The sequence below is a fragment of the Diplotaxodon limnothrissa genome, linkage group LG1 (genome assembly GCF_057381915.1).
Source record: "Diplotaxodon limnothrissa isolate DT_005_m linkage group LG1, D_limnothrissa_male_GT1.1, whole genome shotgun sequence".
Taxonomy (NCBI): domain Eukaryota; kingdom Metazoa; phylum Chordata; class Actinopteri; order Cichliformes; family Cichlidae; genus Diplotaxodon; species Diplotaxodon limnothrissa.
Genome location: NC_140596.1, coordinates 7,719,475 through 7,741,492, shown reverse-complemented (window position 1 = coordinate 7,741,492; position 22,018 = coordinate 7,719,475). Strand labels below are relative to the sequence as shown.

The following is a 22,018-nucleotide window of genomic DNA, read 5'->3' as shown; positions in this document are numbered from 1 at the left end:
ACACTTGTCTGTTGTCCTGTGGGATGGAAGCTAATGGTTATTTTCATGACTTGTCTTTTTAAGACGAGAAATCTGTAAAATGTTGCAAATTAATGAAAATGTTTCGGAATACTGTTTTTAAGTTTTTAATTACCAAAACTTTAGTGAATAATTTAACTCCAGTTAATTGATTAAACACTTGTACACTGTAAGTGATGTAGATTTCTGGTTGTTTGTTGGTCTTTAATCCTGTCTAATTTATGGGATGTTGTACATCATCTTTATTTTCTTTATTGGACAGGGACAAGGATGAGGATGAAGGGATTCCCAGTGAGACAGAAGATGACAAGAGACAGCTAGAGACTAAAGCAAAGGAAATGAGAGGTGAGAGAAATCTATTAAATTTGTTTGTATGATAGCAAGCACACACACACATTTGCCTGAGATTTCTCACTGTTTGTCTTTGTGTCTTCCTGTCTGTCTGTCTCTGCTGGTCAGAACTGTTGAGGCAAAAGGATACAGAAATCATGTCTCTGCTGGAGGAGAAGGTGCGGCTTTTCAGAGGGATGTGGGAGGGCGTGAGCCCAGGCGAGGAGGCCTGTCGGCAGGTCCAACCTTTCTTCAGGTCACCCTGCAGCCTGGAGCCGCCTGGGGGGGCGTCCATCATGAAAGATGCCCTGCAGGAAGGTAAGAAAGACGGGTTTCTAAGATCCTGAAGTTGTGTTTTTAAGCCTTAAACGAAGCGTTTTCGGCTCCTCAATCAGGATACCTATGGCCTAATCATGCCCAGCCCTTCATTGTCTGTTTTACTTTAAATGATACCACAAGTTAGAAAATAAACATCAGATATAAATCAGATTGCAATTACTTGCAAACCTTCAAACCTGTCACAGTGGTTGCAGTCGGTCTGAGTCAAATTGTAATTGTGTGGAGACAAGTTGCTTCCCACCAGGCAACCTGAGGGATTAATAAAGTTCTATCTTATCTTATCTTATCTTATCTTATCTTATCTTACCTGTGATCAAAACTGATCGCATGGTGACTGAGGATGTTGTACACTGCAACTACTTGCAATGAATCTCTGACAGCAAAAACATTCAATTGAATCAATGGGCAACCACTGATTTTTTTTTTTCCTAGTTGGAAGGAGGGTTTCTTCCTATTTTTAACTCTGGTGTGACTGAGCTATTAGCATCCACTGTGGTGGGCGTCTGTCCTAGACATCGGGCAGACGTGCTTGTCAGATCCCCAAATCACCTCAACTGGCTCCTTTCGATGTGGAAATGTAGCAGCTTTTCTCTGAGCCCCTCGCAAATGACTGATCTCATCAACCCGTCTCTAAGGGACAAGCCACTCTGCCTTCGAAGAAAGCTCATTATCGCTGTTTGTATCCACAGTCTTTCGGTCACTATCCAAAGACCATGACCATAGGTGAGGATAGGGAGGCAGGCGGACCATTTTTTCCCTCTTAGTTTTTGGTCTATTCTCCTTTTAGTGAGGTTTGAGTTCTTAACACCAAAGCGGTCCTAACACTGCATTTGTAAATGACACCTTGAGAATAAAACAGGGTATTATAATATCTCATTGAAGAGAAAGCACTGACTCATTCATATGTATAGCTAATATCAATTATTAAGCAAAACTTGTGTCATGACATGAGGCATAAAGCCATCTGCTAAAAAAGCACCTTATTGTTTTTCATCGATTATTACATATGGACAGTTCTGCCCTCACTTTTCATAAAAAAGTTCTGATAAATTCTTTCCACCACACATTTTTGAGGCTGCAGGTGAAAAGGATACACTTTGGCAACCACATGGAAAAATTCACTGTAAAAAAATGTGAATTTCAGTACTTTTTGTATGTAAGGAGTTTATAAACAATTTGTATGTAAAGAAAACTTGTTTATTCATTTTAATTCTTCTGATGAGAGCCTACCGTGTTATTAATCCCTAAGGAAATGATGTAATTGAGTATGTAATGAGCTCAGTAGTTGGATCCCTTCATAGCCCGAGAGAGAGATTCAAGTGTATAGCAAACATTAAAGGAGTCGGGATGCGTTTTGAGATTTTACTCCAGCGCTTGTTGGTGCTTTGGCAGTGTTGTTCATCAAATGTGTTAGAAGAAAGCGGAGAGGTGAGCTCAGAGCAATTACTGTATCCTGTGTTAAAGGTATTGAAATATATGTATGTATAGCTTTCACTTTACTTATCATTTGCACTGCTTTATTTCAAGTGTATGGGTTTACTTTGGATTTTACATGATGCAGTCTAACAACAACATGCAGGGATTTTGCAGGTGCTGCAAACTCGTGAATTTTAAGATGATGTTTTCAAGGTTTGAAAAGTGCTTGGATTTTGGATTAAGTGCTTGAAACTGTATTTGCATTACTTTAATGGGGAATTGCCGTTTGAATATTAGACAGTTTGCTTTTTAATTTCCCCCAGGGATCAATAAAGTATTCTGATTCTGATTTTAAATAATTGAAAAGAATAAATTGGAGAAAGTTTAATAACGTTTTTTTTCCATGTGTACCCTTTGAGAGATCAGTGGGTTGGAGTTTGTTATTCTAATAAGCATTAGCGTGAAAGCTGTAAATGCAAAAAAGATCAAGATCAGGAGAGTTTTAGCTCCTTCCTACAGTCAAAAATGGAAGCAAATGATTGCATAACCAATAATCAATCACAGTGTTTATTTAAAGAACTTTTAAATAACATTTTAGATATAATTAATGACCAAAATTCTCATGGACATATCCATCTGATGTCTGATATCTATTAGTTGAAATCAGGTAAGACCGCAACACAAATAAAATTTCTAGGATTATCCGCTTCCTATCTTTCCATTTCCGTAGACTAATGAGCGTGCTGGTTGGAAGGCCCTCTCCTTCATCATCTTCAGCATTCCTAACAGTGAACTGCAAACTCAGCAGGCTGTGGGGCCTAAATTAAGCCACCGTGGCCTTAACAGCAGTGCAACTGCATTGTCTGAACTGTAGAGAGGTTACATGAATAGTGTCATTGTGTTCTAAGAATTGGAAGCCAAAATAATTTAAGAGAGTTTGATCTGTTTTAAGGATTTTTACCAGTAAATGTGGATTTAAGACAATTTTGGACTTTTTACGGCCCATTGATGTCCTCTTGTAGCACAGTGACATCAAGCTTTGAGTAATAATGAAGTGAAACATTAATTTTGATTATGTATGCTGGGAAATCCTTACCGTTCTTAAAATGTAGTTGAATATGACTTGAATATGACAAAATGAAGAGAAAAGCTGAACCTGTTGTTGGTGTGTGTTCTTGTCTGTGAAGGAGCCGAGGAGCTTCGGTGGTCAGAGTGTGACTTGCGTAAGGAAACAGCTCCTTATTATTATTTAGTCCCGCTGCAGGCAAAGAGTGTTCCACAAAAATCTGGAGCTGGTTAAAAATACAAAGGATTTGTTTTAAAGTTTACAGGTTTGGTAAGTTTGTGACAGTTCAAAGAAAAACAGGCTGCAGCTCTAATGGCGGTTGGATGAATGAAGGAAAACTCCTGTAATGATTATAACTTTTCAAACTAGCAGTAAAAGTTTACCTACTCTACAGCACAATGTCTTTTTCACCTCGTCCTTGTAAAGCCTGGAGCAGTAATTGTCCTTATTTGATATGTGAATTGGCAGCAGTAATGTGATTTCTCCTCCTCAGGTTATTGTGTTTTACTGAGAATCTGCCAGACAGGAAAGGTCACAGTGTTGCATCAGTACACTGTATGCACACATCTTTTCAGAGTTTCTATACATTTCAAATTGCGAAGATGTTTAAACTTTTAGTGAAGAGGCTCTGTGGCGCTAATAGGTTGTCAATAGTTGCTTAGCAACAGGAGCCGGTAGCAGCCTGCCAGGATATATGGCTGCAGAGCTGAACTGTAACACAGTTAGCTGGATAATTCACTTACTGACCTGCACGCTGATGTTTCCTTCTGTGTGTGTCCGTGACAGTGGAGACGTTACAGACACTGGTGAATGGCAGCCTGGGCGGGGCCATGGCCAGCGTCCAGGAGGGAGGAGGTGGTGGTGGTGCGGGGCCGGTGTGTTTGCCCCGCAGGGCTGAGACCTTCGGAGGCTTCGACAGTCACCAGATGCACAGCAGTAAGAGTAAGTGTGCTGCTCTGAACATTTGTTGGTGTCTTTTTTCCTTTACGTTTTATTTTCTTCTTCTTCTTCTTCTTTTTTTTTAAACATTGTGCAATCCAGTGCAGGGAAACATGCTGAACCCCCACCTGCTTGTCAAGATAACTGCACCTTGGTGACTGGACTGCAAATGTGTAACAACACTGCTGAAAGCCAAAGCACAGTTTTTAAAAGTGGAATATTTCATTTTTCATCTTGAAACGGGGTTTTGGTGGTCATACCCACCTCTCCCCACAATTCCCCTGTTCAGAGCAGTTAGACAAAACATTTCAGACGGAGGCTTGGACAGCAGAGCTGGAGCTTCCTGAGGGAAAGGTGGCCTGGGGCGATATCTCTGAACTGGTGGCTTGCAAGCTGATAGTGTCGAATCCATTGAACCACAAGAGCTCTAAGAGGTCCAGATCTCTACATCGCTAGCATACCTGGAAAACTACAGCTAAACAATGATATTTTTGTCTGAGGGGGATGTCTCTTAAACACTATTGCAGCCTTGATTTATTTAAATAAGCAAACATAATGAAATATAGAGACTAATGTAAGGGAATATAACAGATAGATAAATGTGTTGACTGTTAATTATATTTTAAAGTAAATGTAGACTTTACACAAGTCTCTGTAGGTGGAGAAGGAAGAAAATGTAAATAAAAGAATAGCAGTGAAACTAAAAGAATGTAAAAGAAAAAGGCAGAACATAATTCATAATAAATAATAAATCAGATGAGATGTCAGATTCAACATAAACACAACATGAATGTAGGTCAGCAGAAAATCTTTTGATTCCTTCCCGAGTTTCTGCATGTGAGAGCCACTTATTTTATTGACATAGCAAACCCGGCTGTAACCTTCACAGGAGTCACTTGTTGACAATATAAAACCTGTAATACTTTGGATTTTTTTTGGTGGTGGGGGAGGGGGGGTTTACAAAAGCTCTCCTGCAGACTGTTTGAGGTTGCATATCTGAATGGCCTGCTCTGCTGCACTGATCTGTCAGACTTTGCTTTTCACTGAAATGTAGTGAGAATTTCTCATTTTCCATACATCCAAAGAAATGATGGCCGCCAAGGAAGTCGACTCTGTGTCAAAAGCATGAATTATATCTACGAGTCCCCCAATTTTAAGTGTCATTTCTGTTTTTTAAAATCATAGAATTTCACTATCACACAAAATTGCACAGGATCTCTCTCTAATGGTAAACGAAGGACTTTTATTAACCTTGTCGGAAACGACAGGGTGCAGAGAAAAAGTGTTTCCTTGCAGGGCGGGGTTGATCAGCTTGAGGTCTCGGTTGATATTAATATTAATCATTACATCACCTCACATTATTTCAGTATGAACACCAAACAAATTCTTAATTTGTACACCACGTCTACCAACTCTGTTTAAGTTACAAATCTACACACTGCTTTTTTCCTTTGATAAAAGCTAAAGCTGCGGTGTTCATTTAGCTAATTTTGTTCCTCTTCTGGGGCCTGATTAGAAGCCGGAAGGAAAATTGGTCAAAATGCAGACTGCATAAGTTAATAGACTTTCAGCATCACAGCTCTGTCATTAAGATGTGGAGATTTGACTATAATTGCAGTGTATTTATTTAATGAAATCCATGTGTCATTTAGATGCCATTGTTTTTCAGCTGCAGCCCTGGTGGTGTTAAATGACAAATGTGGGAAAAACAACCCAGCAAAACTACAAAATTGGTAAAAATGGATCTGAAGAGGTTGATTTTTCCAACCTGTAGTTACTCACTAAGTCTCCATCCTGCTTCATAAAACACGAATTTTGCTTTTCAGTTACATATTTGTGCTCATATTCGCCACCAAAACTTTTCACCAAGAAGAAAGAGTTTGCATTTAATCACCCACATTCTGATAAGTAACCATAATTCAGGCTGGGCCATTGTAATCAAGAGGTTGTTATTTCCATCTGCAGTAGTTTAGATTTGGCGGTTTGGCTCTGTTCTGGGACGTTCCCGCTCTTCCGTGTGCACATATGTGGAAGGAAAGGCAACATGAGCTGCCATAACAGAACAGCCATTAATGACAGACATTGTCACCGATGAAGTTTTAGCATTAAAAGAGGATCTGGGGTGGTGGTGGGGGTTGCAAAGCAGCCTGCAGATGTGCCACAGCTGTGGAGAAGCTAAAGGTCCTGGCATGATTTGGTGCTGGTAGTCTGTAGCTGCTGTCACCAGGAGGCAATGTCAAAAATATGTGGATTACCTGGCATGCTTCATATAAATCTGTGCTCTCACTGATACTTCAAAGAACTTAAACTGTTCATTGACATGACATCTGACCACTGCAGTGTTTCGGATCTTTTTCTGTGTGTTTTCTTTCTTTGTGGTGAACTTGTGATCTGCAGTGCTTTCCTTTCCTGTTCACCCTAGCTGTTTTTGGTTTGGTTTTTCCCCCAGCATTTGACTTTGACTGAGCAGAGCAGCTTACTGTTGTTGGGTTTGTTTGGTTTGTTTGTTTTTTTTGAGGACATAGCCTGTTGTTTTGGTTGAATTCCAGTCACATTTGTCTTTTTTCATATTCTAGCTCTTAGAGTTCTCCTTTTGTCTTGCAGCACTCTTCTTGATCACATCTTTTTTTCCTGTGGTTTCTCTTTATATCAGGTGGAGACAGAGATGAGAGTGAGGATATGGCGGGAGACCTGCGCAGGACTGAGTCCGACAGCGTTTTAAAGAAGGTCTGCATCCCAGCAGCCAGTTATTCTCCTTGACTCTGAAGCCAATGTGCCCCTACACGTCACAGAGAACCTGAGGGCATGTGTGGGGGTGCATTTGTCCTCCAACACTAACAATACCATTAAGATGAATTTAACTGCTTCTCTCCCTCCAATGAATTAGCCTCTTGACTCTTCCTCCCAGGTCCCGTTGCTAATGGCGACCATCAGTTGTGTAGGATTCAATAGATGATGGAAATGAATGGAGTGCCTTTAGGTGCTGCTATTGTAGCTCTGCACTGGATGCCAGCCTTTGTAGTCATTTATACTGCATATACCAGCAGCTGGACTGCACATTATTGTGTCTTGAATCTTTTAGCAGAGACAGGCTACAGTAAACGTAATGTGCTGTTTAATAAAGAAAAAGGAGCCAGCTATTCACCAGGCCATTCCTTGTAAATGCTGCTCTCTGAAAACAGAAGAGAAGCATTTAATTTTTCTTAACATTTCACCCCAGGCATGGTGCCAAAGTTCAAAGAGAGTTCAGCAGTAAAAGGACGGTGTTCAGAAGTCCGAGTCATCATTAAAAAATACAATGCAGAGTTAATTCCAGCCTTCCATCTTCTATTGTATTCACGTTGGTCTGTGCCGTTCTTTTGTAAACTGAAAATACCTTTTTAGAACCGTTCGTCTCGTCCCCATTTAAAATAAAGCGGCACGACACTAAATCCGTCATACATAATCATAGCCAGATACAATTAGACTTCACAGCACACCCACATGTGCAACTTTAATCACATTCGCTCCGTGATATATACAGTATACAGGCCCACAAGAGCACTGTACACAAGAGCAGATGTTTGCATGCGAGTATATTATTGTGTTTTAGCTTGCTCAGTGTGTCTTAATGTTTGTGTGCAGGGAGGAAACGCCAACCTGCTGCAGCTGCTGAAGAGGAACAGTGAGGTAACACTGACTTCCTGTGTCTAATTCAGTTCAAGTCGCTGTTTACATAGAAACTGCCAAAACCCTGTGTCAACGGCATTGTTACCGGCATTAATCAGCGTGTTGTCTCAAACAGCAGTAAAGCTCAAGTTCAGCCAGAATGCGTCGGCCCAGTTTGAAATCTGAAAGTCTTCCACAAACCTTTAACCACAGCACTGATCATGACTCAGAACTGTGATGGACTGTTTCCTCCTTTTGGTTTTGATCGACTCGTTTAATTATTATTATTCACTTGTTGAGGTTGATTTGCCGCTAACAGCTTTCCTTTTGCCACCTATCAAACACTTTTATACTCCATCAATAACAACATATAAATTTTTTTTAGAAATTCAAATTTGAAATTGTTTTTACTTAATCTAAACGACCCTGCTGCCCACATTTAGGGATTTACTGCTGTTTCTGTAAAAAGCTCTGCTAAGTAATAAATAACAAAATAGCTCAAAGTGAAAGTGAGCATGTGCCAAGCAAAGTAAGCTGTCATTTAATAAAAGTAGGAAGAGTTTTAAGTGAAAATTGTTATTAAAATGCACAATAATCAGAAGCAGCTCATGCAGCGTAGCGCTGTAAAATAACAGGAAGAAATAAGGCTTAACTAATAAATATGATATTTTTGCAGCATCAAAGAGCAATAAGCAGTTAATACAAGACTAAAAGTCTAAAACCATGTTAGTGGGTCGGTGAAGTTGTTTGCGTTTCATGTTGCTAACGCTGCACGCGATATAAAACCATAAATGGTGCAGAGCTTAGGCTACATGACTTTTGCAGCTTTGGGAGCATTTTCAACTGTAGGAACAACAGGAAATCAGAACATTTGATCAGGAAGAGATACATTGTCGGAAATCTGTGCAAAAATCACTGTGAATAATTTTTAAGCTGATATCCAGCCCTGAGCTGTTTTGCAAAATGGGTATTTAGAACCTTTTATTTGAATAAGTCATAAACTTATTTAAGTATAATAAAACATTAACCATAAAAATATGCCCAAAGTAGTTCTAATTATTTTATTTCTTCAATTTTTCTTCCTAAAAGTATTTTATTTAAAAAGTAAAATTACTCCTTAGTCAGAATAGCCAGTCTTTAGCAAAGAAAAACAAGGGTTAGAATAAGTCCAAGGGGGAAACGAGTTAAGGAGGCTTTCCATGGCCTCCCTTTGTACATGCCTCTGTCTGCAGATATGGGTCCTATTCTGGTGTATTGATGCCTTTGGCTCCTTGTCATATTCGTTGAGCTATTCCTGAACATTTTTTTGCAGTGAAGCAGGGAACATTTTCCTGGTAGTTTGTGTGCTTTTGATAATATGTGTGTGCTTAGTCAGTCATGATGTGTAGGTCAGTGAATTAAAGTAGCATTTACAATAATGCAAGACTTAACGATTCAAAGAAGATCAACGTTTGTAACTTCATCTGTCAGTGGTTTTATTATCGTGGCTGCAAAGTGTGATTTTTAAAGCAATACTTGGTTTGTGGAGCTATAAACAACTTTAAGTTTAGTAAAATCAGTTTTTTATTATTATATTAAAATATTCTGTGTGACACCACAACATTTCCTCCAGACGTGTCACTTTATGAAAGCTGTTTTGTTTAGTTCGCAGTAACGTGGTTTGGATCAGTTTTGAGTCCTTGTAAACACGGATGACAAATACAAGGTTACTGTGCTAATATCTGAGCGCAGGAAAGGTCAGATCTCTGTAAAGTTAAATCAGCATATTGTTATAAATTGATATTGTATAAAACACCGCTACCAATAATGGTGAGTTTTAACATGTCAAGTGGAGCAGTAAGTAAGGCAACATCAAAGAGCTTTGTCCTTGCAGCCGAAGTGGATTTTTGAGGTTATACTCACTGCTCTCTCTTTTTCAACAGCAGGTCCTCCACAGTGTCTCCAACCTGCATCTTCTGCTAAGCACTCTGCAGGTATGATGGTTTCTAAGCAGGACAATACATCCAGCGCTCCAGATCAGAACTGACATGATGCAAGTCTGTGAAGCTTTCCAATGAAAAGAACAGAAAAAAGACCTCCATCCACACAGAGCCAGTGCAGAATACCCCACAATCCACAGGATGGGTATGTCTAACCTAATCTCTGTGGCTCTGTCTAACACAGGCAGTGGTAGTCCAGCAGGACAGTTTCATAGAGGACCAGCGGCAGGCCCTGAGTGAGCGCTCGTCCTCTTGCACATCGTTATCACGACCGTCCTCCCGGCCCAGCTCGCTGATCGAACAGGAGAAGCAGCGCAGCCTGGAGAAGCAGCGGCAGGAGTTGGCATCCCTGCAGAGACAACAGGCAGCTCATGCTGAGGAGAAGAGGAGAAGAGAGAAGGAGTGGGAGCTCAGGGAAAAGCAGCTCGCTGAGAGGGAGGCACAGGTGCACGCACAGGTAACTATGCATCATCTTCCACTAGCCCTGTTTATTATTAATAGTTTCAGGGCAGCTATAATTCTGACAGTAACCCCCCAGGATGGTTTCATGCTGCAGTGTTTCACCTCATGCAGTGTTTTATCTGATAAATTACAATGCGTACTTGTGCAGGGCATTAAAGTCTTCTGTGGTGCTTTAAAGAGATGGTACACTGCCTTCAAATATAGCTTTCACTGACAAGCTTGAAACGCTGAAAGAAAAGTTGCAGGGTCAAATTTCACCTGACAAGGCTGCAAAGGCGTGGTAGTAGATTCACCTCCACGGCTGGCTGAAACGTCGCACTAACTAAAGGCTGAACAACATGTAGTAAACATTCTCTCTGTTTGTGAATTAGGGCAGCTGTGGCTCAGGAGGTAAAGTAAACCATCTAGTAGGTTGGTGGTTTGATTTCTGGCTGCTCCAGTCTGTGTGCCAAAGCATCCTTGGGCAAGGATATTTGACACGTTCATCATCTGTCTGAATGTTAACTTAAGATGTAGAAAAAAGTGGGTGAATGAGACACATGAGTGCTCAATTGTGCAATTTATTCTCATTGTTTTCCATATTAAATTACTGCCAAATGGCAGAATGATTACAAAATAGTGATCACTTAGTTATCCAGATCTGCAAAGAAACTAATGTTTAAGAGTTTGAGCATTACAACAGTACAAGAAACCCAAACTATTCGAGCAGACATGGAGATGATTAGCGTTCTTTTAAAAAGCCACAACTTCTGGATTAACCCTCGAGTTCTAACCCACCACAGGGTTACGTCTAATCGTACATTTTGAAAAAACACACCTGAATCGTGATACTTGCAATAACAATGTTAGTATTTTCTGATTGCTTTGACTTTGGAGAAATTTTATTTTGATGGGGTTAGGGATTAAAGTTCAGGGTGGTACGCTGATCATATGCTGCAGGTGTAAACAGCAACAAGAGCAGCAGTCTATGGTTTGTTTACTGGTAGTGACTGCACCTTGGATGATATGAGCAGTATATCCTTGCATCTGTCGAGTGGGTCATTGTTTGTTTAAATGAATTTCACACTCATTATCACCAGCGCGTGTGATTCCCTGCAGTGTGTCCCCAAAGTTTGAATACTTAGCCCACAATCAACTTAATGTCGTTTAAAATCAACAAGTTAAATGCAGTTGTGATCAGCTTCATAATGCACAGCAGGCAGCAGCACCTGTGGAGTTATGAAGTTGATTTAATATATGAGGAGACAAGAAATTATTCAGTCAGCATTGGTAAAGTCTAGACTTCAGTTTTTTTTTTCCAGCTTATTTTTTCCTGATGGGGAAACGTGCATTAAGGAGAGGTTGAGACACTGAATGTGATCACAATATTAAATCAGGCAGTCATTAGCTTTTATTCATTCAGGCTCAGTTATTGCAGGTTTCCACTAAAGGAAAGGAGCTGAAAACATACGATGTGACGCCTCACGTGTCTGTCAGTTCAATAAATCAATCTACACTTGTATCAACCGCTGCAGGAGGAGGAAATCCTGAAGCGGCAGAAGGACCTGGAGGAGGAGAAGCAGGAGCTGCAGAACAAGAAGGAGGAGTACCAGAAGGACCTGGAGAGACTGAGAGATGCCCAGAGGAAGCTGGAGAGGGACAGGGAGGCTATGCAGCGGCACCTCAACAAGATGGAGGACCTGCGTCTAGCTGAGGTGAGCAGGGACACTCTGAAAATCATAATAATGATAACACGATCTGCTGATCCCTGCAGGGAAATCGCCTCTTCTGTCGCCCCTCAGCTGAACACGGTGTGAGCCTGGAGGGATTCATTTTTTGCACTCAATGACACTCCAGCCTGGTTGATGTTTATGGATGCTTACAGCAGAGGCTTGAACTTGGGTCCTCTTAAAAGTGGATTTAAAAAAGCTCTTGGCCACATTTTAACTGGCGAGCGTCGCTGCAACGCAAACCAAACAGCACTGTTATGTTTCTCCAAAAAATCTAAATATGATCATTTTCCAAAACTGAGCTCTTCTAGAAACAGTCGTGCTCATCATTTAGCAAAAAGCCTTTCATGCATATTCACATACAGATGTAGACCGCAGCTGTTCATCTTCCTAAGCGCCTCTTGTTCCTTCCTTTCCAGAGGACTCCCTCTACAACGTCTGATGAGTTCGCTGGCAGCTCCCAGTCTCTGGAGCTGGACCCGCTGGAGTTCTCCTCCTCCTCTTCCTCCTCTCTGCCGAGGCTGCAGCCCCAGCGGTCCAAGCCCAAAGGGAAAGGCCTCAATCCCTTTACCTCATCCTCCACGAACCTCAAGGGCAGCGAAGGCAACAACCAGATCTCAAAGAGCCTCCTGCAGCTAGCCAAGAACAAGGGCAAAGATGGGAAGGAGAAGGAGAAGAAGAAGAAAAAGGCCAAAGGGGGGAGCGCACAGTCAGCAGGTATAAGATGATAAACTGGCTGGATCGAGTCGAATTGTTCAGTGTTTCACAGTGAGTCAGCAGGTTGGAGTGGAGTGCTTTTTGTCAAGGATGTACTGTGTTTAGTTATTATTGAAAAGGAGACATTATTGGTAGACATGTGGATGGATGGATAATGGAAGAAGAAGGAAGGATATGTCAGGTCTACAGCTTAGTGCAAAGTTTCAAGGTAGTTTTTTGTTTCCTGCCACAGTGCATCATCTGTCACAACCAGCCAAAAAAGTTAGTGTTCTTTATGACTAATGTAGAAAAAATAATAATTTTTTTCTGCTAAACTGCAGCACTTCAGAGAAACCACCACGGAAATGATTGGAGACAAAATCCAAACTGTTTATTCTGTTTAAATGTATGCTCTTAAGTATCTAATCTGAAGCCAAGTCGGAGTTAGACGTATGAAAGGAGAATGTTTCAAAGTTTTACCTTTTTTTTTGGTGCAAAATTCAATCTTTGTGTTACTATCCCACCACGACAGCTCAGTTTGATGACACTGCCTCAGGAAACAGAATGAAAATGTAAACTAAAAAGAAGATATTTTAGGAGAGAGCCGCTTGAGTTGATATATGCACCTGGCTAACGTTGGAATATACATTACAAACACGAAGACTAGATTTTATCTTTTGTTTTCCCCTATTGGAAGAACATGAACAGGGAGTTTCCTGTTTTCCTACTGCCCAGTTTACATGCATGATGGTGTTTCTAGTCTAACTGCATTAGAACTACAAACAGAATAAAAAGGCTCCATATAAATACCTCAGCCAGAAAGAAACGGGTCCAGAATTAGTTACATTTGCATTGGATTCAGAGTGGAGAAATATTCCGTTTCCTAATCCAATTAAAGAAAATTTGAGCATTTTTCCTGCACAAGTCCACAATGTTGATGTACATATGCGGTGACGTATGCTTCTGCTCTTTGTAGAAATGTCTGCTTCTGATCTGAACAGCTTCTTTCTGAATTTTTTAAAATGCAAATGCTTAATGAATAAATAACACTTAAAAAGAAAATCCACCTTTAGAGAGCTGATCAGTGATTAGAAATACATTGTGCATCCCTGCATGTAAACACTATATTGCACCATATTAAACCACTTTCTGTGTCAGCTGTTGGCCTGATATGTTCTGTCACAATGAAATTGATCAGAATGATCTGAAGCCAATCTTGAAAAAACTGTGAGCTCAGTGAGAAGCAGACGTGTAATTTTGGTCACATGCTCAGATCTGCTCAGGCTGTCACGAGGTCTCACATGGAGCTTAAATTTGTTACAATATTCAATTAGTCACAAAAGTAAATTATTCAACTGTCCTACATTTTTTAGGGGGATCTTGAACACTGTTAGAAGTGAGCTTATGTCTGACACAGAAGAACTACACTTGTTATAAAACACATGAACTACATGTAGATGTGAACTGATGGTTCTGAAATGAGCAGTGAGCCAGCATAAGGCCACACAGTTGGGACTCCCTGTTGGTAACAACATATCTTTAGGAGTTTATTTTGTGTTTGCATTAAAGTGCCCAAAGGGGAATGCTAATATCCTACCCAGCTGTGACTGCAGCAGTGTGTTTGCTGTGTGTTGTGGGTCTCTTGATGGCAGCAGAGTTCAAAAAGAGATACTATAGTGTTGAATTTAGACTATGCAGTTAACCCATACTGGCCAGCTTCATTATACAACTCCACCAGTAACAGTTTTCAGTACGTGTTACTAAGAGCTTAAACAGAAGCTACGGTGTCATTGATGACAACCACCACCCTTGAGTAATGAATTGTTTATGTTTAAATTAGCAGCAAATAAACATCAGTGACAAAAAGGGTGTCCACTAAACCATTTCAGATCTTCTTTGGGTGTAATTCCATTTCAGCGTCACCATTTTCTCTTGCATTTTCCCCACTATAATTTCCTGGATGGCTCAGAAAGATTAGAGGAAATGCTATAGAATTTTGAACATTTTCACTTGTGTTACTTCCATAACAGCTTAGAGGCATAAAGGCTTAATAAAGCCTGGACTTTATTCTTGGTCTTTTTCTCTGTGTTCAGTTCCAACACAAATTTGCCAGTTGCTGCTTCTGGGCTAATCACTGTAAATGTAAAGGCTGCTGGTGCTGGACAGTACTCACCCTGAGGCACACAGGCACACCCTGTGTTGCAGGAACTCTGACCTCCCGGGTTCATGCAGTGTGGACACTATTCAGACAAGTGTTCTTGCAGCAGTGATACGGGCAACTCTGAATTATTTGGAACTCATATTTCAATTTCTGTGCAAAATTTGGTGACACTATGTTACAAAAGCCTTATAACTCAGATTCTCTCGTAGACTGTGGTTTCTCTTTTGGCCTCCAGCAATGGAAAATGGAGGACAAGCCTATTGTCCTTGAAGAAAAACAAGCTGGGAGTTTCTGCAAATATGTTGCTGTTACTAAATTTCAGCCATGAGTTGCATTTTGGAAGCATTTAGTTCTCGTTTTGGCATTTAGAGAATATTTGTGGGTTGCAAAATCCTGATGTGTATAAGGTGAAACGTCACCGGCAACTGATCAGAAATCAAAATCCTGTGTTTTCGGGGTGATGCTGACTCCTGTTCTCCTCTTCACAGACTCCCAGCCCCTTCCAGAGCCGCCTCTGGATGGAGAGATTTTTTTCTGCTGAGACAAGTGGCTCTCCTCCTCCTCCTCCTCCTCCTCATCATCATCATTACCATGAACCCATCAAACCACTCTGACGGTGGAATGTGCTGCCAAGTAGTAACACATTCACCTGCGCACACAGGCTTTTTGAATCACCTTGAAAAGGCTTTTAGTTAATTTTCCATGTCATAACATAGAGCTGTTTAACATTACATGGAAGAAGATACATTTTAAAATCAAATACCACAGCTTTTAGTTTGTTGGGAATTAGGATATATTAGGCTCTGCTGTGGTGTGCGTTTAGGATTCAGTTCAGTAGCTAAAGTGGGAAGGATGGACTGGCTCTGCACTTTTTCGTTATTCTATGTCCAAAATTCATCTTTTCCTTTTCCAAATAAATGGTTCGAATTTCTTCATTTTGAAAAATCAGACATCTGTGACAGCTCAGTATCACGCTGAAAGCGTTTCACAGCGAATTGCCTTTCAGGCTCTTCCAAGTCTGTCAGGGGCTCGTGTGTTACGGCTGCCTTTTTTCCTAGAGCCCCGCACCAGCAGGCTGTGATGTTAATTTACAGAAGCAGGGCCTTTTCCATGCGACTTTAACCACACGTTCAAAGACACAGACAAATCCAAATGCCACTGTGAATGTGTGGCACTGGAAACTCCTCACACCTAATCATATTCATTGACAGCTAATTGATGACTGAACCCACGGGGGGGGGGAACTTACGGGTCCTAGCAACATTTCTTAATCAGAGAGAGTCCAAAGCCGTTTCAGTGCTTCAGTCGCAGTGAATCATAGCCCGGCGTTCGCGTCGAGTGTTCAAAAAGCAGATGCGATTAGATCCGCCGAGTCTGTCCCCAGTTTGCAAGCAAAAGGGAATTGGCTAACTTGTGTAATCCTTAATGATGACTTCATGCCATCAATCATGTTCCTTAATGAGGTTTTAATTTATTTGAATTATGGCTATCTCCAATTTGGAGTGAAGCTCTTCAGATGTGTATTTTCTTAGATGCTCAGTAATGAAAGGATTGAGAGTTATCTCTCTCTGTCTAATGGCTCAATTCATATCCTTTAGTGTGTTTTAGAGTCTTGGATGGATATTGGCTCGATTGTCGTTTCATCTGCCTGTCAATGGGCTTTTATGCAGCCCTCATCTTTCATCTGAACGCCGACAAGCAGGGCTTTCCTTCGTTTTTTTAATTGCATGTAACTCTTCAGGTAGCATACTAATGGTTTCTGTGTGTTAAAGAGATCAACTCTCTCTTTCGCCTCCTTTCAGTTCCCATAATAGATTCTGCAGATGCACACAGCTGCTGGTCGTAGGAACGGAGGCCGTTAATTTACGGACAAAGCAACCGCTTAGAGGGAATGAGAGTGGACATTAGCTACAAATATGTTCTGTTGTTGTTTCGTGACTAAACCGACTCAGCAGGTAGCTCGTAAGTCTATGATCATTTCAGATTAGTCAGCACTCATCAGTGTTTTTGAGCACTTTGTCCTAAAAATGTTAACACGTTTATTTTTAATCGGTGTGAGATACGAGGAAATATGATTTCTTTTTTTTTAATCAAGGACAAAATGATCCAAAGACGGTTAAAGTGTTTAAGTGGATTAAATAAGGGGCTGTGAGCTTTTATGGAGTTTTTCAAAGATGACCCGTCTTAATATTTAAGACCTGCGAAGCTCACGCTGTGGGCAGGACTACCTGCGGGACAGGTAGGAAGGACAAAGAGACGTTTAAAAAGGATCCTCTTCCCATGAAAGGCAGAGCAGCATTGCCGAACTGCTTCCTTGCTGCCTCTTTTTCTCACGTTTAAGTGCTTGTTTGTTAACTCGCTGTCTTGTGTTGAGGATTTGACTTCACATCCAGGCTGGTTTATTATAGTGTGTCTTGTAAGAGGCTTATGCGGCCTGCCAATTAGTTGCTTCATGTCTTTTGTTTATGGCTTTGGTGTAATCCTGTCAAAGAAACGGAGAGGGGTAGACTTTTGGTGTTGCTTTAAGGTGTGTTTTGACCACTAGGGAGCACTGCACCTATAACTAAATAATTTCCCTCCCTCACACAACAGCAACAACCAGAAAGTATGAAACTGTTTAGTTTTTTGTTTAGTTTTTTTCCCCCTGTGACTCCTGCTGTGAGAAATTGATGTATTTTTTTCTCAGCAGGTCAGAGATAATGTGATGAGCGTGGGCTCTCACACTCTGCGACATTTTTCCCCACGGCATTTGTAATTGACTGCAGAAACAAATAAGTTGTCAGAGATTGTAATTGGTTATTCAGTGTAACCAGTCAGCAGCAGCTTTAATGTGGGGGGAATAAAAAGGTTGGAGGAAGCGACTGGGCAGAACCACAGACCTCTGTAAGGGACAATCAGCAGACACAAGTCGGGAAAATGAACTCCCTCACCAGTGATGATGATAAGCCTGTCCGAGAGACGAGTGTGTCCATTAGGTGAACCCTGCGTAGCCTTAAATCTTAATGATAAAATGCACTAGAGTAGAACCCAGCGTCTTCTCAGGAGAGAGGAGAGCTTTTATACCTCTGCTTTGAAAGGAAGGAAATGTTTGTACTATTCAACTGGTACACAGTTGTTTCGTTCTCAGCAATGTAAAAAAAAAAAGAAGAAAAAAAAGGGCAAATGTGTAAATATGATTTATGTATAATACAAATTACTTGTAAAAAATAATTGACTTGTGATTTATTGAAGCATTTTGTAAGAATGTTTTATTTATGTTTTATTCTCACCAACAAGGTGATAAACAATGTAAAGGTGTATTTCTCTCATAATAAAAAAATACCACAATTGACATCCTGAGTATTTGTGGGTTATTTTTTTTTACAGCTATTCTTTTTTTGTTCTGTCTTGGTCAAGCTTCAGTTTGTATACACTGTAACCAACATGAAAGAATTGTGACAAAATAGGATGTCTGCTAATCAACCAATAGGAATGTAATGTACAGCCAGTGTTGGGGAGTAACGGAATACATGTACCGCATTACGTATTTAAAAGACAAAATATGAGTAACTGTATTCCGTTACAGTTACTGTTTAAAAGGGTGGTATTCAGAGTACACCCTGAATAACGACTCCTTTCTCACTCTAGCGATGGACATCGTTTACAGATGATCTCATCTTTTATTCACTATGACCTGAAACTACTGATTGAGGACAAAATCATCAGAAACTTGGTTACAGAGGTCACAAGAGTGAGGAGGTCTGGTTTTCTGTTTTACTATTACAAGTGTTTTTGAAACCAGGAGACCCAGAGACTACACCCATCTTGTATACTGTTTCTCCTGGTTTCTGTACTTAAAAAATAAATAAATAAATCAAACTAGATGTAGCAAAGAAGAAAAATCTAGTTCAATTTTGGCAGCAGATACTTGCTTGTATATTTGTCCTCCAGCTGTTGTTGTGATCGAACCATGGGGAATGCAGAGAAGTAACAGTGGTGCATCTTTGCCTTCATTCTGCAGATTCTACAAGAGGCTGCAAGAAAAAGAAAACAAAAAAGTTTATGCGTGTCACATAGCGTGACTTGTAGTGAACTTACAAGACTGCTGATGTTACAGTTCGAGCCCAATGGAAACAGATGGTTTGAACAGCAGAATGGTGGGGCGTCTGAGAGGACGATATCAAGGTCCTCCCTTTTTGACTTCATACAGAACGAAGACTTGTAGTTTAAAAAAAAAAAGTCCAACTTTCTGAAAGTTCTCATCTTTTTGTAAAAAGAAAAAGAAAAAAGACATCACTGCAGTTCTTGAGAGAACAGTATGTTTTTGTGCCTTCAGGGGGAAGATTTTCAAATTAGTTTCTGCCCCAATAACTTATTAGATTTGCTGACTTATTTGTCCTCAACATTTTTTCTAATTATTATTTTACCAACGAACGATACTCACAGAATTTAAAATGCACCACTTTCATTATTTAGCAGGATTTCCAAAAGTAAATTAATTTGATTTAACAGAACATTATATTGTTAAGTGTAATACACGCCTTCGGAGTGGGAGTCGCAAGTTCGTATCCAGTAAGGGTCCTAGGCTAGACACATGCTAACCAAGCCTACTGGAATTGGAATATGGAATGGAATTTTCGATACCCAACATTCACAAACAACAACAACAACAACAACAACTGGGATCTTGTTGTTGTTGTTGATAACTGATAACTGATCTCACAGCTAGAGACTGACGACACATGCTACGGCAAGGAGCCGGACGACAGGTCAGGGGGACGATATCATCACCCCCACCTGAGTTTGGGTACCAAGTGTGATGAAGAAAGGTTTGAAAAATTAAGTTGTTTCAAAGTACAGTGCTCAGGTTTCGACTCACTGCTGTCTCAAACTCCAGTCTCTGTTGCAACACACCTGAATAAAATTAGTAAGTCATTAGCAAGACTCTGTAGAACTGAGTTGACAATTTGATTCATGTTACAGCAGCTCATAAGTGAATGAACACGATGCAATAAAAGTACTTTTAGAACAAAATTTTTCCAAACACATTTTACGTGAGTAGGGTTAGGGGTTGCCACTTCAGCAGGCAGTCAAGTTCTATACTCTTGCTACTAATTTTATGCGGGTATGTTGGCACAGGGGACACATGGAAAAGTTTCAGGACACCGGCCCTCAAGTACTGGAGTTTGACACCCCTGTTCTAAATCAAACTACATTAAACGATGTTGTAAAAGCAAAAACCATCAACATTATATCAACGTAAGGGATACAGAAAATCATTTTGGGAAGCTTGCAAACGTGCATGTTTATGGTATGATAGGGTACTTATTGGTATCACAGCTTCATCTTTAAGCCACCTTCATAACACTGAAAACATGGATTCAAACCTGAGGTGACTATGCTAAGCCCCCCGTCTTGCTTCATGCTAAAGACCTCTGGCCTACCTGCACGACCGAGCACACTCACTGGATCCGCTGCCATTAGGAAGGTGGCTGTTCGCACATTTCCAACCCTCAGGCTGTGTCATCTCGTAATAAATAAGTGTGAGCGTTTCACATCTGGACACTGCCTACCAATAAGAAAGCTCTATTAGACTTTAGAACTAACACATGTACTTATACCACCATGTGTATTAACAGGGTAGTCTGCCATGTAGACCCACACTGTCAGGTTAATAAAACTATAATCCAATTGACCATCCTTGATTTTTGCCCACTTTGCCCAGTACATAATCCAGGCTGGTAATGAGTACAGTTTTTAACTGGGATTCTTTCTCTCCCCTTTATCCTGATCAGTATTCTGGTCCTGACTGCAGCAACTGTGTCTGTTTTGTTTTGGAAGCTTTATCACAATAATGAAAAAAAAAAATCATTCTCATTAATCCAATTTTTGTTCCAGAGGCAATTAAATTGCTATCACTAAATTGTGCTAATGCTTTGATTTCCTGTTTCCTGTTGTCGTGCTGCAGTTTGAACACCACCAGAGGAAAATGCTGACAGAGATCTTGATGGATTGACAGCAGTGGTGGCACACGGCAGCACTCGTTTCTCCTGATAAATAAAGAGCCAGCTGCTTTAATCTCTCCATGCTCGGCGGTGTTTTGCCTCTGGAAACCTCGACTGCGGAGGCTTTTTTCCCCCTTAACTGTAGGATCTTGTATGCTATGCCCAGTTCATCACCATGGGATCTTTCTAAATATTTCCCCATTTTGCTCATTCCACATATAAGCTCCAGAGACAAAATACCAGCTGATAAGACTCAGCCGTGTTGGTAGCCTGATAAGGTGCAGTGCAAATTCTGTTTCTTGGTCCAAACCCCTGTAAAAGTTCACCTATCTCTGTTTGGAGCAGCAAACAGCAAGTCTGCCTGTGACGTGCAGTGACAGAAAACCACACAGCCTCGAGTGAAAAGTGGAAGCTGGGAGGCAGAGAGGGAAAGAGGGGAAATAAAAGCATGAATATGTAAATATTCCAAATTAAAAATTTCATCATAGCTTAGAAGAAGAGGAGAACAGCCGTGCTGCTCATGCTGATAACTCTGTGAGGCTTGAGTGACTAACGATAAACTTCATGGTACATTCTCAGATTTATTAATTATCTGCTGCTGATAAGATAAATTTGGCATTGTTGAGCTAATTACCGTCACATGATAACTGTCTAAATCTGTCTAATTGATAGTTTGAAAGCGGCTTTGAATTGAGCTGAACTAGAACGGCCAACTTTATCGAAGCATCACCACTTTCCAATAGACTGATGTGTTACAGCAAAAGGCTTCACTTTCACTGAGAAATAATCTCTCTGCAGCTCGTTCCACTCACTTGGCCTTTGGTCAGTAGAAAATAGAACTCAGAAACACTAATAAGACCATCACCAGCAGATCTTCAGGAGTGGAAGACGTACTCATATTTCCTTCATGAGTCAAAGGAGAAATACCACAATATAAAACCACAAACCTGCAGGAACCAATTTTAGCCATTCGGGGCAATAAACGTGCTGTAATCTCTGACATTTTCAAATTAACCCAATCCAGAAGCTCCAGACGTTCCTCTTAGACAGGATTAGCCGTCAGTGCTCTTCGTACTCACTTTACATGCAGTGATGTCACATGTTACCGGACTGAATTGTGGATCCACTGCAAGACTTTTTTTCTGGTTATTTGCACTAAAAAGTTACATTTCAAGCCAGCACAGGCATCGGCCAATCAAGTCACATTAAGAAAATATCCAGACGGGTTCAGCATCAAAATTTAGGAGACGCTGATCTGTGCACTGTATAAT

The 22,018-nt window shown here is 40.6% G+C and overlaps 1 protein-coding gene across 5 annotated transcripts in view; it reads left to right on the top strand.

The window, feature by feature from the left end:
* akap13a (A-kinase anchoring protein 13a) overlaps positions 1–18,076 on the top strand; it is a 119,711-nt gene extending 101,635 nt beyond the window's left edge. For 4 of the 5 annotated variants that reach the window (XM_085361240.1, XM_085361487.1, XM_085361401.1 and 1 more), the window contains 10 exons: positions 281–363; positions 478–666; positions 3,956–4,111; positions 6,762–6,835; positions 7,733–7,777; positions 9,679–9,729; positions 9,920–10,192; positions 11,712–11,891; positions 12,326–12,623; positions 15,252–18,076. In XM_085361240.1, coding sequence (XP_085217366.1) covers positions 281–363; positions 478–666; positions 3,956–4,111; positions 6,762–6,835; positions 7,733–7,777; positions 9,679–9,729; positions 9,920–10,192; positions 11,712–11,891; positions 12,326–12,623; positions 15,252–15,304 — 1,402 coding nt within the window. In that variant the 3' untranslated portion in view covers positions 15,305–18,076. The remainder of the gene's footprint in view (positions 1–280; positions 364–477; positions 667–3,955; positions 4,112–6,761; positions 6,836–7,732; positions 7,778–9,678; positions 9,730–9,919; positions 10,193–11,711; positions 11,892–12,325; positions 12,624–15,251) is intronic. The other variant, XM_085361323.1, reaches the window with a different exon arrangement.
* The last annotated feature ends 3,942 nt before the right edge of the window (positions 18,077–22,018 follow it).